This window comes from Diadema antillarum, unplaced genomic scaffold (genome assembly GCF_040938485.1).
Source record: "Diadema antillarum isolate AM-2024a unplaced genomic scaffold, OU_Dant_1.0 seq00002009_RagTag, whole genome shotgun sequence".
In the NCBI taxonomy this organism is placed as follows: Eukaryota; Metazoa; Echinodermata; class Echinoidea; order Diadematoida; family Diadematidae; genus Diadema; species Diadema antillarum.
Window position 1 is genome coordinate 22752 of NW_027272664.1, and position 17331 is coordinate 40082.

The 17331-nt window shown below is 41.1% G+C and overlaps 1 protein-coding gene across 1 annotated transcript in view; it reads left to right on the forward strand.

The window, feature by feature from the left end:
- The window catches only part of LOC139713590 (microtubule-associated serine/threonine-protein kinase 2-like), a 73833-nt gene that overhangs the window by 21161 nt on the left and 35341 nt on the right, over nucleotides 1–17331 (forward strand). Inside the window, exons 3-5 of the mRNA XM_071625298.1 lie at nucleotides 10114–10193; nucleotides 11406–11554; nucleotides 13706–13875. Coding sequence (XP_071481399.1) covers nucleotides 10114–10193; nucleotides 11406–11554; nucleotides 13706–13875 — 399 coding nt within the window. The remainder of the gene's footprint in view (nucleotides 1–10113; nucleotides 10194–11405; nucleotides 11555–13705; nucleotides 13876–17331) is intronic.

The window sequence follows — 17331 nt, forward strand, 5'->3', positions numbered from 1 at the left end:
AACTTATATCTTCATAGAATATTATTAACTTGAATAATACCTTCAGATCTGCAAATCTTTGATAAGGGCTGACAAAACACACACATGTACATACTCCTATACACTCCTCTGAACACCCACATTGTATGAATAAGCACACTTAAATTCTGTATCATATATGTCCTGCAGCAATGAATCCAAAAAAAGCATTCATAATAGATTAACCAAACAATTGCAAAACTCCTTTGTCAAAACATTTTTTTTTGGAATGTCAAATTTGATGCATATTTAAGGTATACCTCCTCATTTGAAAGGACAGCACAATGAAAAGAGAGAGAGAGAGAAAAAAAAGAGGAGAGACAGATAGAAAGACAGGGAGGGAGGGAGAGAGAGAGAAAGAGTAAAGTGGTAAGAAGGAAAGAGAATCCACAGAGGAATGGAATGGAAAAAGATAGGTGATACAGGACTGGGGGGGGGGGGGGGTCGAACATTAAGCCACAGGGAAAGCAGGGGAAAATGGGTGGGGTGGGGTTGAAAGATGAATGTATGTATACACAACATGAGTCATATACTGAATGAAAAAAGAAAACATAAGGGATAACATACGGACAGAAACCACATTTGTTTGGCCAGATTCCCTGAAGTGCATTGAGCATAGGTTAGTCATGGATGGGAATAAAGTGCCAAAGCAGTTGAAAAAAAGAAGAAGACAACACCCTAACTAAACCCTGTGCACAAGATTGAGCATTTACCTTTTATCTTTTGTAGTATCTAGTCTACTGTGACATCACATTGAAACCATAAACCTGCATTGCTCATAACTTTTTCTCTTTTTTTTTTTAAATTTAACTTTATTTGATGTTTCTGATCATACATTTTACAGTTTGAGCCTGTAAACATCTTCTTCTGGTAATCATTTGCTCGAATACACTTGTTGGTTTTCATATTTCTTATACTGTAAATGTCAATTTGAATAAAAGCGATCAGTCGAGTTCGTCCCAGCTTCATGCACAAGATTGTCTGTCACAGAAGCCTTTTGCACCAGAGGTACCCTAAATCAGGAATTCATATTTTCATCCTGTTGAAAGGTTAAGAGTGATTTAAATTTTTCCCATCACAGTATTGATGACAGTCTTGTGTCCTTATCTCACTTTGCCCTCCTCTAATCAAATATTCTTCTACCCCTCCTCCTCCTCCCCCCCCCCCCCCATAAAGCAAAAGGATCTGCGGGGAAAAAAGGCAGAGGTAATATGATTTCCCATCCGGTAGAAGCTCGTCACGATTTCTCGTAGGTGTCCCCATAATTGGCGCCTTGCTCGGGTTACAGAGCCGGTGGCTGGCGGGGAGTTCTTTCCAGCGCAGGGTCCCTTTCAAAGGCAATGGTAGTGGGTCTCCTCCTGGAGGGGAGGTGGATTTCTGACGAGGTGCAAATATTCCCCCAGTAGGATTACGGGAAAATGGAAATATTTGCAACGAAATGCCAAAGTGGAAGGGGTGGGGAGTGGACATCCTCAATAGCATAGAAACTGTGTCAAAGAGAGAAGATTTTTTTTTTTTTCGTTTTATTTTGAAGGCAACTGAAGTGATATTTGAGAGGGTATTGTGCGTAGTGATTTAAAGACACACCAAAAATAAGTAGTATGTAACATGCGTTTTGTTCTATTATGATACATTTTTTACTTCTTTTTAGATTTAAAAGTTAGTCTTGTCTCAAGAGATATACCTTTGCTGTGAGTCAGTGGTTGGCATTACACCATCATGAAATGTGAAGTATCATTGTTGCTTGTCATGGCATAGAATAGCCTTTTCAGTGCTATGGACTTTGGACAGTGTGTGCAATGCTGTGGGGTTTTCTATGCCCATCAGCATTCAAAACACACAAAAGGTGAAAGAAAAACAGCAAGAAAAAAGCAGTCCGTATTCTTCCTTGCTGCGTATTCTTCATCCAGGGTAGGTTTTTTGGCAGTGTGCATTCAGTTTTAGAAATTAATGTCCCTAAGTATGTGACTTCAGGCATTTGTATCCAATAAAAATCATGGTTTCGCTGACAAACCATGCATCACAGCAGCCTCCCATCGCTGACGTTACTACTGGGTTTTTTGTTTTTGTTTTTGTGAGGGACAACCTACAATACCGCTCAAATTGCCGATAAGTTTGAGGGACGCACCAATGATTGGAAGAGCAAGCAGATATCACCAGCACGACATCTCCTGATTGGTTTCCGCTGCCAAGAGAGTAAAAAAACATGCATGTGTCATGGCTGAATGAAAGCCGTAACTCAGTCACGATTTCCCCCTTAACGGATTAAGTCGAGCTTCATGACCGATGCTTCAAGACAGGGTCTTGCTTGTCATGTTATGAAAGTCTTTTCCTTGCCTCTCAAACCCGAAATGTCAGAGCACGGAAATGTCAAACTTTTGCTGTGGTTTATTCTGTTTGCATTTTCCATCTGGAGGATGGTGACAAGAAGTAGAAAACATTGAGATACGTAATACTTATTTGTATTCTGTTCTGGGAAATGAAGCTTGCATTTTGTTTTGTTTGTACTTCTTCCTGGAAAGAAATTAAGAAGGGGCCAAGCAGAAGAACAGAAGACAAAGGATGAGAATTCAGTACGAATGCTATGTGTTGGTATTGTTTACATGTCAACACGATGGCACAAACTCGGCACAGGCTCGCTGTATGAAAAGAAACATTACTGGTTGAGATGGTTTGCGCCCTAATTGACTTGTCTCAACATTAATTTTGGTAACAATAAGGAGAAGTTAAAAAGGTCCTCATGCACTGATGAGTGGGAGCAATAAAAAGATTAAAGATGAGAATGATTATGCATTGCAAAATTTGATACCAGTGAAGTTGATGGAGAGAGAGAGAGAGTTGTAACAATGTAAGAATATATAATTGTACATTTTGCTCTTTGACTAAAGTATTGAGGACAAAACAAAATGTTTCAAGATAGGTATGATTCAGAATGATTACTCTTAATATATGTTTTCACAGCAGAGTCAGGCTAACATTTCTTTGCAACATTAGACAGTATATCTAAAGTAGATAGCAAAGTACTGGTCGACACATGTCTGATGCAAAGCAAAGGACAGACAGATCCATCAGTGATATGAATGCAATTTGGGAAAGAGAGATAGAGATAGAGATCAGCATCAATTATTCTCTTTATTTGCTCTGATTTATAGCCCCATGTTTTTCTTTGAAATATATGCAGACACTATCGCAAACATGCTGTGATGTATACTGGGGAGTAGGTGTGTACCTTGTTGATGAGTCACACTGACAGTAATGTGGAATACATAGAATACTATCTCTTCATTCTTTCTTTTTTTTTCCACCCCTGTTTAATCATTCTGTCTGACTCAGTCAATCATCCTTTACCCATTTGTTTTTCTCCTTAGCCTCATATTTTCCTTATGTCTCTTTGGGTCCATTAAGAAAACTCTCTCTCATGTCTTGTCTGTATTTGCATTTCTATCATACTCTTTCTCATCCTCCCCCCCCCCCCCCCAAACTTTGTTTGTGTCTGTCTTTATGACTATTGTATGCTCTCCGCCTCTGTTTCAGATTGTTTACTTTGCTCTCTCCTATTCTGTTTCAGACTGTCTATCACACCCTCAGCCTAGATTTGATATTTATCATATTCTCTTTCTCTCTCTTGCTTGTTATATATTTCTCTTCATCTCTCTCTCTCTCTCTTCCTTTGTTCTTCATTTTTTATCTCGATCTCTTTCTCTTGCTTTTGTATCTTTCTCTTGATCCATCTCTTTATCTCTCCCTTCTATCTCTTGCTTTTTATATCTTTCTCTTTATCTCTCCCCCTCTATCTCTTTCTTTTTATATCTTTCTCTATATCTCTCCCCCTCTATCTCTTGCTTTTTATATCTTTCTCTTTATCTCTCCCCTTCTATCTCTTGCTTTTTATATCTTTCTCTTTATCTCTCCCCTTCTATCTCTTGCTTTATATATCTTTTTCTTTATCTCTCTATATATCTGTCTCTTTGCTTTTTCTGTCAGTCTTTTTTTTTCCTCTTTCTCTCCCTTTTCACTTCCTTTACCTATCCCCTAACTACAGATATGTGTATGTCCCCTCTGAAGTGACTGATTGCAGGCACCCGAGTGAGTGCATGCATTGTCCCAATTTGATGCATGTTACCTGTAATCAGGAACAGTAGGGTCGAGACAGTGATGCAAGGACTCGCAGAAGAGACAGAGATAGATGATGCGAAAGAGGAGGAGGATGGGGATTGGGGGGGGGGGGGGAGGAGGAGGATGGGAAGGGGGGGGGGAGGGGAGGAAGGTAGAAGAAGCCAGACTTGCCGTATTTGTATTGGGACATCATTTCCTTGAGCCTCGGGAAATTGGGCCACTAGAGAAGAAGTTCTTTCACATTGGCAGGTGGCTTGTTGTGATCAACAGGGTGTTCCTGCTTTCTTGTGTGTTGTGTTTGTAATCAGTTTATTCCCTGCGGCAGTCGATCTTACTTAATAATTACTGTACTGTGCTATTCTGGCTCTACATACTATTTGTTACTCTGTCTGTATGTGTGTGTGTGTGTGTGTGTGTTTGAATGTCACTCCCCTCTCCCCTATTCTCTCTCTCTAACCCTGTCTCTCGTTTTTACACAACTTTATTCGAGATACATCTTGGTAGAAACCAAGTCACATAACTGCTTGCAAAGAGAATTTGAATATTTTTTTGTTTACCTGTTCAGTGTTAAAAAAAAAATTGGCAGGCTTTAGAGATTAACCTTTATGGACATCTCGCTCTTTTTTCTTTCTTTTCCTTTTTTTTTGTACTGCAAGAGATGTAAGGGGGGGGGGGGGAGTAGGGGATGGGGGAGTGATAGGAATCTTATGCATCCTGAAGCAACCTCGTGGATGTTTATGGCAGACTCAAAAGACGGATCGATGTCAAGTTGTTTGTGTTTGCTTTGAAAGGCCCATTGACCTGCATGTCCAAAGGGGTCAGTGAGCGGGCAAGTCATTTCAGAAACAACAAATATTATGCCTATACATAGAGGAATGAACATAATTCCTATGAGATATGGCCAGAGCCTGCTTGTCTAATGAGCCGCTAGGGCGTTTCAGTGATAATGAGGCTAATATTTCATGGTGGCTGTCCGCAAACTTTTGAATTGATCCAGAAATCTTCAGAGTTCTGTGTCAGAAATGTGTTTTGCAGAGAGAGGCTAGGGAGAGATAGACAAGCATACATGTATGAAAAGGAATAAGGGGGGGGGGTAGAGAAAGAGGAAAAGAGATAAAAAAAACAATATTCACTGGTTGATATGTATGCCTCATTTAAAAGGATGTGGAAACTCACACAAGTGCAAATGATCAAATTTGTTAGTTTTGTTTTTTATGCAAGTATACTGTTCGGTTATTTTTGTTCTTTTAATGGAAGAAATAGTAATGCACACACACACACACACACACACACACACACACACACACACACACACACACACACACACACAAACACGTAGACACATATGCACCCACAGGTTGGAATTTAGATGCTATGGCAGACGAGGGATCGTGTCTTGGGGTCGTTTTCAGCATTTTTGCATGTCAAATGTGCCAGCTGAATTCCCCTCGGCTGAATGACTATTCGGTCCATCGGTTTGCATCAAAGTGTTGCCGTCGGAGTGTTGCTGTGAAGATTTAATCAATCGTGGCCCCTAACGGGACAGATTGCTCACGCTCTTTTTCCATTTGACGGGCCTCTGATGTATCTCATCAAGCTCAGTCACAGAAATCCGGAGAAGTGTGGATTCAGCCAAAAAATACATGTTGAGTTGATCTCGTCTAGAAAACAACAAAAAAAGAAACACTCTTGCACAACTGGCCTAAGTATATCATATGTCTCATTTTACAGTGTATCAAATCTTCAAAGATAAGACTAAGACAAATGGTAAGATCCTTGAAGAGTGATTACTGTATACGCTGTTATTTTCGCTAGGGTTTAATTTTCTCGAATTTTGTGAGTCACAATTGGATTGTGAATTTAACAACACATGAAAAACGTCATGCACTTGGGTAGCAGTGCATTTAAAATAGCGTTGGTGTGAATTCGCGAAAACAACATCTCACAAAAATGCCTAAGACTTCCTAATTTGCAAAATTAACAGCTTATACACTATTTCACTTTTAATCATTAACTTTAGAATTGGAGCCATTCAGAGTTAGACCTGTGACAGTTTAGAAAACTTATCCCCCCACCCCTTCAGAATCAACTGTACAATATGTGGCTGTTACTGTCGGATGCCCTTACGGCAGTATTTGATCAACCACCATCTCAGTAATAGGAATTTATCTCCTCCCGGCCTATTCCTTCTTCATGTTCCAATTATCCTCTTGTCCCCCCTCGCGTCATATGCAATTTCTAGCCCCACGCTCTCCCGGCATCTTCCAATTTTTTGCGGAGCGGATGCCTTCTCTCATCCGGGCTGCCTCCTTTTCCTCGTCAGACTGTACCCGTCTCTCAGGAGTCGCATCTCGCTGATGCCAATCTCGGCTGAAATTCGACGCTCGGTGCCCTCTTTTTCCTCATCCTCACTCATCCCTCTACATCATCTTTTATCTTTTTTTTCCCTCCCCTCCCACTCTCTCCCTCTTCTATGCCCCTTCTCTCTCTCTCCCCCCCCCCTCTCTCTCTCTTATCTCTCTCTCTCTTCTTCAATAATCTCTCACCCATTTTATCTCCCTTATCTCTTTTTCTCCCTCTTGCCCTCTCTCTTTCACCTCTCTTTCTCTCTTACCCTCTTTCTCTCACACCTTCTATCTTCCTCTAACCCTCTGTCTTTTTCCCTCTCTCTCCCTATCTCTCACACCTATTACTCTCTTTCTCTCACACCCTCTCCCCTTTTTCTCTCTCTCATCCTCTATATCTGTCATCTTTTTCTCTGTCTCTCATCCTGTATTGCTGTCACTCCCTCTTTCTCTCTTTTCCCTCTCTCTCCCCGTCCCCTTTCAGTCCATCATTCTCCCTTGCGTATCCTGCATTAATCGTTCTCTCAATTCCGTGCTAAATCTGCGATAGGTGAATCACATTTTCCACTTTCTATATTTTCATCCATAATTCGCATCATCAGAAGACCTGTGGTGGAAATGAGAGCCACGCCTCACGCAACTGTTTTGACAATTCTGACTTGTCTCTGACGTCCTTTGTGTTATCCAAAAACAAGTCATTCATCACTATGATAATACCAAGTTTGACAAGCAAAATAAATGGATGAAGACAAACCAAATTCCCTCCGTCCACCACGAGATGATCTGCCTCTGGAAGGAGTAAGCAGATCGTTTCCAAACTGCGTCACAAAAAGCCATTTCAGGGTAATTGCCATGGCAACGGACGCTCCAGTTTCTAACTGCCGTCCCGTGGAGGGCATATAAGTTTGTCTTTGGTCGATGTAGTCGGTTCAGCAGTACGTTGCCTGCATTTTCTCAAGTATGAGCAGACGTGAGCAAAATTTATCTCAATTTGCCCCCGGCAGGCAGAGGTGCATTTGTGGCGTGTTTTCATTTTCGTTTCATTTTTTTTTTTTTAAACCAGAATTGGGAGTGAAGGGGCGGATGTCATTACTGTGCAGTGAATGGGTAAAAAGCCAGGGTGAGGAATGGATGATGGTGTAGAGAGTGCTGGGATATATGGATGACAAAATGCAGTTGATGCAAGAGAGGTAAATGGCAATGTTTGGAGAACACTCGGCACTAGGCTGCCGAGATATCCTTAAAAATGTGCACGGAGCTACGTGGGTGGAGATGAAAGCCACTCGTGAACCGGGCTCAACTTGTTGCGTCACCCCTGCTCAGCCGGTCAGTGATGACGCCATCGTGCACAAATGAGCAAGATACAGAATAAAGTGGCACACACTCAGATATCACAAAAGTGATGGGTTTGACTGGAAGTGGGTAAAATACAGTGTCCTGAAAGCTCCAACTGTTCAAATGTAATACTAGTATGGCAGACACCCAAGGGGGAAGGGGTCCACTTTGAGTAAATGTATAAAAGAATGAAGGTGCACGTGGTAAAACTAATAATATCTGCAATGATTAATGCATAAAGGGAGAGGGATTCCATCCCAATGAAAATGAAGATTAGTTAGAATTACTGGTAGAGTCTCAATGATATGAGTGTCAAAATCAAATTGATTAGCAGTACATAAGTGAGCACGATGCTGCAATAATTTGACGGCAATAGTTTGACGAGACGAAAGAGCAAACATGATAAAAATATAAAATCCATATTGCATGTCTTGTAAACTTTGGGTATATGTGCTCTTATGTAGAAATGGGGGAACAGCTTTTTCGCTCTCATCCTCGCATGATTTTATTTGCCCATTCTCTTTCCTCTGTGCTCCCTCTCTTTCTCATTCGTTCTATGTCTGTCTCTTTGATGATCTTCTACCCTTCCATCTGTCTCTCATTCATTCACTCTCTCTCTCTCTTGGTCTTTACCCTCTCAGCCTGCCCCCCGCTGTTGTTTTCCAGTTGGTGTCTGAGCCTCTCTGGGGCTTAATAAGTACAGGTCACTCGCATGACAGGTATAATGCCTGGGGGCTGAACCATTCCATTTTTCCCCTCTCTTTTATTGTATTTGTGCCACGGTCTCCCTGGGATTTCTTCTGCCGTCATGTCACTTTGGCTCATCTCCAGGTTGCCCCACTTGTGGGCTGGGGTCTCGTCCGTCTGTATGTGTGTGTGTGTGTGTGTGTTTGTGTGTGTGTGTCTAGGGGTACCAATGGGGTGCTGATAGGATATCCATCCCACAGACAGACAAACAGTCGGACAGCAGACAGACAGATACCCACGTAATGGATATATTGCAAAGTACTCTTTTTTCGTAGTTGTTCTGTCTGATTTGAAAGTGTTTTCTATTGTGTGACTTCCTGCTTTATGGCAGATTGCACGGGAACAGTTGTTTGTGCTGTAGAAGGGGATAATGTAGCATGTTACCATCTTTAGAAGATAGCAGTGCAGAGGTGTGGCCAATCCTTGACCTTCATGCTTGGTCATAGTGATGTTGTTGTTTTTTTCCCAAAGAAATCCAAGTCCGTTCCTTCATCTTCATCATTTTATTCATCCACCTTTTCTTCTTCATCATCTTTTTTCTTCATTATTGTCTACATGTAACTAACATCATTTCGTCTCATCTACAATTATTCACATAATATATGTGCACATATGGCATTTGGTCACAGAAGTGTAATGCTACTTCAGAGTATCCACTAAGAAAAACGCAAATATTTTATGGTAGCAGGCATGCACAAACACACAGTGATGCATTCATGCATCATACTGATAGGTACATGCATACAGACTGAATGCCATGCCAAAAATCATCTTCCGACCTATATTCCATCCACTGGACAAAGGCCTCAAATCAGCGAGCGATCCATCTCGCGCAACCTCTCGAGAGATCAAACGGAAGAGAACGAGAGCAGAAAAATAAGAACAAGACGGTTCAGAAGACAATCACTGTCCAGCACTGCGAGGCAGATTCCAGGGCACGCATTGTGCCCCGAGCAAAGATAATGCGGGAGTTAGACGGCGGTTCTGAATGCGAAACCGAAATGAACAATGACATTTGCAAACTCTTGTCCGTTCCAGGTATTGGATTTCGGTTTTGTGCGGGTTTCCGACCCGCCACAAGAGATCTGAGAGGGCATGCCATTTGCTATTGCAGTTCTTAAAATTTCCAACGTGCCGTGGTTGAAAAATTGACATTTGCTAGAATGACATACAGGTATTATTTTCAAATGTCTGTTGGCAATACTGATCAGGTGATAGCTTAACCCTTCACATGCCCCTTCACTCGATGGTAACCTTCCAAGGTATTTTTTTAGCAGCAGGTTGATTTCCGCCCTAAACTTGACCGACCATGATGAACCATTGACAAATATCCATTCCAAAGAAACAATTTTGGCAATTTTGCAGGTAGACCGCTGTCATTTGATAGGGGTGAGAGGGATTATGTAATTAACCTTCTTTCACGGTGTCATTCTGTAGGTGATCCGCAAAGAAAGCTTGCCAGTGGGAATGCCATTCAGCAAAATTTTACTGCACAGCAAGGGTTAATCTGTATATTCTTTTTCTCTCTCACTTTTTATCTTTGTCTCTCAAGCAGCTATGGCCGGACCAGGAAGGGGAAGAACAGCTCACCGGTGATGAAGAGATCGAGCTCGCCTGGTTCCCATGGTGACGGTAAGTTTTAGTTGTTGTTGTGTGTTTGATTGTATATATTCTTATTTAGCTCCCATAAGCCCAAGGCTCAAGTGAACTAGTGTGATCAGCTATTGTCCAGTGTCAGTATAAAGCACGAGGCATGCATCATGCACATGTGCATTTTGTTCATTTTCTCTGTTTTCTCTTGTCTGAAGATGTGTGCAGATTTTAGCTAGACTTCACTGCCATAATCCATAGGGTGTGAAGATTTTAGAATGGTGATGTGATACATGGAGTAACAAAAAATAAAGGAGCCAGATTTCAAATGACTTCAGTTTTTTAACAACCGCTGATATGAAGGTACACATTGATGTAAAAATAAATTTTATGGTATTGTTTGGGCTTTTATTCATAGACTTCCAATCCAAAGCATTTTCATCTTTAACTTTGGTTGCCTACAAACAAACTTGCAGAAACACTCCTTTAATCCATAGATTGTGGACGTGTAGGGATGCCTGCCTGGGCGTGAAAGATGAATCCTTGAATTGTCGGTGCACTATGAGAAGTTAATGATGGCGCGACTGCTGTGCAAGCTATTATCCAGCTGTTAGATTGCAAATGGCCTCGTTTTGGTTTATTGCATGGGTCATGCACGAGGAATGCTCATTTGGATTAACCCCTTCCCCGCCATGCAAGCGCCATTAGTTCTTTAGTCTGCGGCATCGCAAGAACTTGTGCCACGCCTGTCTCGTGCCCTGGGGATAGTTGCTTTGGAATGAAAATATTCCAAATACGTGTGAGATACGTATTCATATTTAAAGCAAATTTTCCCATTCTTCAACCAGAATATTAGTTTTTGCATCTAAAACATGAATCCCACTGCACAACAGGATGTTTGCTTGGTATGCAGACGGTGGCATCTCTGCTTTTCAGGTTTGTATGCATTGACATTTGAAGGGAGAGGCTGAAGAGAGAATGCTTGCATGGGCACATACATATTTTCAAAGGCATGGGACTACACATACATTGATTGCTGTCTATAATATGTGTCTCTTTGATGAACTCAGTTCTTGAGGGTAGACTTGTATTAACCAGTGGTCCAGTGAAAGTTTCTACTGTGTGAATAAATAGGTCCATGTAAAATGAATTTTGATCTTGTGTGCCCCATTTGTTTTGTTAGTGATTGATATTATATTATATTAAAAAATCATAATATTACATTGTTTTTTTGTAACTTGTTTCCTTCTTCAGGGAGTCCTCTAGACAGCCCAAGGGTGCCTGTCCATCCCCATGCCCACTTTCCCTTTAACACCGTCCGCCAAGCCGACGGGCGGCGATGGTCACTCGCATCACTGCCTTCATCAGGTTATGGAACCAATACGCCCAGTTCTGCAGTGTCGGTGAGTGGTAACCGATTCTGATGACTCTATCTTTCTTTCCCTCTCCTTCTCCCCCCCCCCACCCCACCCCACATCTCTCACTCACTTTTTTTCCCTTTTTGAAACTTAGAAAATGGTATTACGAGTAAGCAATGTCTTAGAGATCAGGGACCTGTTTCACCAAGCGGTAAAAACCAATCTTAGGTTCAATTTAACTGATCTTAGGGACAATATTTGGGATCAATTAGTCTTCAGAAGTTAGGAACTGTTTCACTAAGCTGCAGCTGTATGTGGAAACAGTGACTTGTCCCACCTTGCCATGTTCTTAATTCAGCTCGAATGCCTTATAATATTCCTCCCAGCTAGATCTGATATCAATCTCTCCCAACTTTTCGTTCATTGTTTGGCTCGATATAATTCCAATGTTAGTGAAACAGGCCCCGGGTGAAACAGAAAAGCGAGCCAAATGCTACTGCACCTGCAGTAACACACTCCTGCATAGACACATGACAGTAATATGTATTTTTCGCTCTGTCCCTTGTCTTTATGTATGAAGGGAGAGTCAGGCAGGGATCATACTTTTAGACAATAGGGACATGTATTAAAGAAGAAGCCTGTGCTATTATTTGTTGTTTATTAAATGCCCTTGTACAAAGCCATCATATTGGATTTCTATAGGACAATCTCAGAGCTTTTGCAGTATTTCCCTTGAGGCTCTTAGAACATAGTGACAAGTGATGCAGACAATCCGTAATTGATCCACGTAATCATAGGATTTCTCCTTTTCTCTGTCGGATTAACATTATTTGATTGCTCATTATTATGCCGTGTTTCCCAAGAAACGCCATAAATTGCAAGAGATTATAAAAGCTGGCGTGTGAAAAGTGATGTTGACGTGTCCCAGCGTAAGATTTCGAACCCGTCCGGAGGACAATAAATCACAAACCTTCAATTCTTCTGTCGCTGTGAATTATGACTCAAACTCCAAAGCGGCTTCCGCCCTCTGAAAACCGCTTCCTGCCTTGCCTGACAAGGGAGCTCTGTCTGTGGCTGGGACCAGCTGAGAGTACCCGTCTCCTCCTCCTCCTCCTCCTCCTCCTCCTTCATATCATCCATCCCTTCACTCTCTCTCTCTCCGAGAGGGAATGCAGCCCTCGGAACAGATCACACGCATGTTTCGTTTGATATCTTAATTTGACCAGGGAGAGTTTGCGGGAAGTGCTTCAGCCACGTTCGCAATTAGGTCTTGATGGGGGAAGTGGTCCCCTGCACATCAGGCATGGCGTCTCCTTTCCCCCCTCCCCCCACGTCATGTCAATAAAGAGATGAAATGAAAGTATGGAGGGGATTCTGCAAATCCCTCGCAGATTAAAAGAGAATGTCTGATTGTGATGCTCTCTGGTCCTCCCAAAAGTATACCAGAGTTCTAGGGTCTGTGTAATGCAGAGAGGAGTGGCTGATCATTGCTCTGTGATTCTATTTCCTTTTGACCTAATTATCTCGACTGCTATTTTTTTTTGTTATGTTTTTATTCCACAGCAATATTTGCTGAAGATATGGTAAAGCAGTGCTCCTTTGACCCTTTGTGGTAGACAAAAAAAGAAGAAAAAGAATGTCCTTTTCTCACTTCAAAAATCTTTCTTCATCCCAAAAGATGGCACTCGCAGTGTGTATTGAATAAGGAAGAAGATAATTGACAAATAAGATTATTAAACATCCTTTTGATGGTGATGATACCATTTAGATATTGATGATAATGATGAAATATGAAGATTGTGATAAAGATAATTCTACAACTACAAGTAAATAGTTATGATGATAATTATGATAGTATCGGTCATCATGATTCAAAGAAGGAGAAGGAGAAAAACAATTGTTTGATACAAAATCCAGCTATATCTTTTTTTTTTTCAAGAAATAACTTCCTCATGATATTGTATTTGGTTGCCAAAAAACTATTCTTGACCTTGTAAAGCCGACATGATGGAATCTTATGGTGGGTCATGATGTGCAACATTTTCCAAGCAAGGGGATCTGGGTTGAATTACAAAGAGTGTTATTGAAAAGGTACTCTTATCTTTTTCTTTTTTTTTTACTATGATATTTGAGTGTTGAAGGTCCTGCTTTTGATTAACATCAATTCTACCAAACATTCATCCTCCTCTGCTCCAGTCATCCTGTTCAAGCCAGGAGCGGCTGCACCAGTTGCCGTACCAACCGACGGCGGAGGACCTCCAGATCCTCTCGCAGCACTTCAGCAGCAGCGAGAGCAACGTGGGAGGGGGCGACCACGATGATGGGCGTCGGTCCCCAAGCTTCCGGCCGCGGTCCAGGAGTTTGAGGTAAGGTGTTGCCCTCTCCAGAAGGTTTAATTTCCCTCCATCTCCCTCTCTGTCTCTCCTCTTCCTCCTCCTGTGTGGAAAGTTCCCCTTACTTGACTCACTTCCTTCATCCTTATAACTTTATATCCATCTTAACATCATTGTCTATGAGCTTTCAGAATAAAATTTAAAAAATTGCCTTGAACTGTCAGTGCTCAGTACTGCAAGCCTTGGATGAAGGCTAATTGTATATCTCATATCATTTAGTAGGATAGATAGCAACAACAGCACACAATAGCCATGTAGTAAAGAAAGCTTGCATGCAACTTTTCAAAGTCTGCTCAGAACAGGCCATTGCCAATGCTTGAGATCAATGCACCAAAGGCAGCAAACTGTACGTGATTGCGCTCTGCCGAATAGAGCTGGCACTACCTGGGTAGGGTATGAATCAAAATGGGATAGAGACAGATGTGATCATGTGACTAGACATGATCATGTGACATCGGAATGTTCGGAACCAAGAATTGTAAACGAGCTCGCTCTGTTTGTGTTTGCTGCAAAGTACACCGCGGCCCTTTTCCTTGGCAGAATTCACTGTCGGTCACAAGCAAAGCTGTTTGTCATCTGTGGGCTCACTCTGGCCTTGTGCAGCTTTAGAGGAATTAAGATCGCTTAAGGATCAATTTGCGTCCTATCACTCGGTGTCGGGCATTTGCAGAAATGTACAAAGCATTTATGTGTTCCTGCACATGAATTTGTTAAAAATCTGTATTTGACTCTGTTGCAAATATACACAGTGCACTGAAAAATGCATTGAAAATGAAAGTGCTCTATGTCTATGTATTATATGCCATCAGTTGCATTTCTGCTATATCGACTGAGAGAAAAGGGAAATTTTCATTGTTTTACGGTCCTTGAAAGATTAATTTATCTTCCCTTACAAGGGCATCATGTGAGAGAGATTGTCGCAAGGAAGGAAGTGATGAGTTTGTTGATAGTGAGGTTAATCACATTTTATTTTCTTTTTGAAATAACGTTCTTGAGCTTTCCAAGGATCTCACATGCAACAGATATAATGTGATCTATGAAATGTGTTCAGAATCTTTTGTAGTCATCTTAACTCCTTTGAGGCATGGGTACAAACTGCACTTTGTACCTAATATGATAGTGATAATGTTCTGTGAGTATGTTTGTTGACTGTTGGAAGTACAGCTTTATTATGGACAAGATTATCAAGTAGCTCGTAATGATATCAGTGTTTTGTTGTCTATGCAACACGTGATGTACAGAGGGAAATCAGTGCAATTTACAATATTGACAGTGATCCGAAGAATGTGAGAACACATTGCACTCTTTTTGTCAACCATATGGGTGTTATGAGTGCTGGCAGCTCCCCAAACCTCCATAGCATTATACACACTGCCCCAAGAACCCTGGCAAAAGAAGGGTTGATATTGTGAAGAGCAGCACAATCCATTACCAATATACCATTCCTTTCTGATAAAAGTTATTATTGTACAGTCTTTACTGCCCTACTGGGGTTAAAAGAACAGAGTATGAAAAGTTTCATCACTTTAATATTATAAGCAAAATGTGCATAACATTTTGATGCAGACATCTCTGTATGGGATGAGTGTTTCTGCTTTAATTTAAAAGCTTTCCATGTAGCTCATCCTAAAGCCAGTGGAAGAACATAGAAAGTTCTGATATAGATGACAGATGTCACCTTCTGTTTGCCGAAGTTGGGCAGTGTAGTAAAATGTAATAATGTGTATCGGCATTAATGATTAACCTCATCTGATCAGACTCTTGTTGGGCACGTACATTCATGACCGATTTTACTGTGATTGCGTACATGCTTATCGATAAGCTGGCAACAATTTGGTTGTTGCCATTTAGCTCTTCAAACATGTGTGTGCTGTAAAAGGCCTATAAACTTTGCCAGTGTATCAAACCAGAAACGGATGTCTATCAAATGAATGAGTGACTCTTTCGATCGCCCCCCCCTTTGTTTTTATTTTCATAACAAAAATTCTGATGCAGTGTAGCCATCTATTGATTTGTAACCAGTGACAAAAATATGAATTTGGATGCTCGGGTAAAATGAGTATTAGAGATTTGGATTGCTCAGCTGGTGTAAGACAAAACTAAGAATCAAAGAAACCATGGTTTGTTTGTTTGTTTGTTTGTTTGTTCTTTTGTCATGTTTATGAGGCAATTTCATGCTAGAATAAGTATTTTAGGGAGTTGAAGCAGTAAGGGTGCCTTTAAATTCGTAGTTGGGCAAAGGTGGATCATAAATATTCTGAATGGATTCATAATGTAGCCACAGCTTCCTCTCAGAAGGGAAGGAGAAGTCTTTTGTCACCCATTTTGTCGGCCCATAATTTGCCGTGAAAGGAGAGATGTCGGCTTCAAATTACCCGCATTAAAAGTGAAGCGGCTCCCAGATGAATTGAGATAGCAGTCTGCAAGTCATTTCTTGGATGTGTGCAAGCATTTATTGTTTTATTAATCGGACATATGGGAAAAATTGCAATGCTCAAATATGTATCGCATCTGAGGCTCAAACACACTTTGCGGAGATACATTGCTGGTCTCTACCTTTTTAATATGCGTGCACAACTTGTATCAGCACCATGAGATTGATGCACAACCTGTGCTGCTGAAGTGATATTGCACACTCTGTATGCAACTTAAACGTGATGGGCATGTGTATAAGAGCTGTCATGACTCTGCTTGTATATAAACTGAAGTATGTTCAGGTTTAATTATTGACAGAGTTTTACAAGTGTCAATTTCATCTCTCTCCTGCACTTATGAAAATTATCTCACATGCATGGTTACGTACCATATGTAATACTTGTATGCACAGTTTCGTGTATACACTATACGTGTGAGCTTTGCTCAGATGAGTTGGCAATTTAGCTAAAATGCCTTTAAAATGTGCATATCATGGAGGGATACAAACAGTGTCTGTTCATTCAGAATCTGCAGGAATTGTTGTTCCGCAGACATTGTGTGAAGGTTGAATGACGATCATTAGTATTAAGATTATGACGTCAGACTTAGCTTTCCAGTTTCAGCAGTGTTTGTCTCATCAGAACATAGTTTGTTGGTTTTCTTTGACATACTTGTAGTCTCATAGCTTCCACATTTGTTTTTGTTTTCATACATTAGCGGCGATGATGATGTTGATGGATGTAAATCCAAGTTATTCTTCCGTCGTTGTCCTTATACTAGACAGCCATCATCCCCATCAATTGCATCCAATTACATGATAGGAAAACACAAATTACGAGTTAATTATACAGTCCGCCTTTCCAGTTGACGCGTGCAGAGCCAAGTAGAGCTGATCGGGGTGATATAACATGTTTTTTTGCACAACAATTCTCTGAAAGGTCGGGATGGATGCGCTAGCCAGTGATTTTTAGTCGAAATTACATTCGAGGCAAAGCTTGACAAAGCTATCAGGAT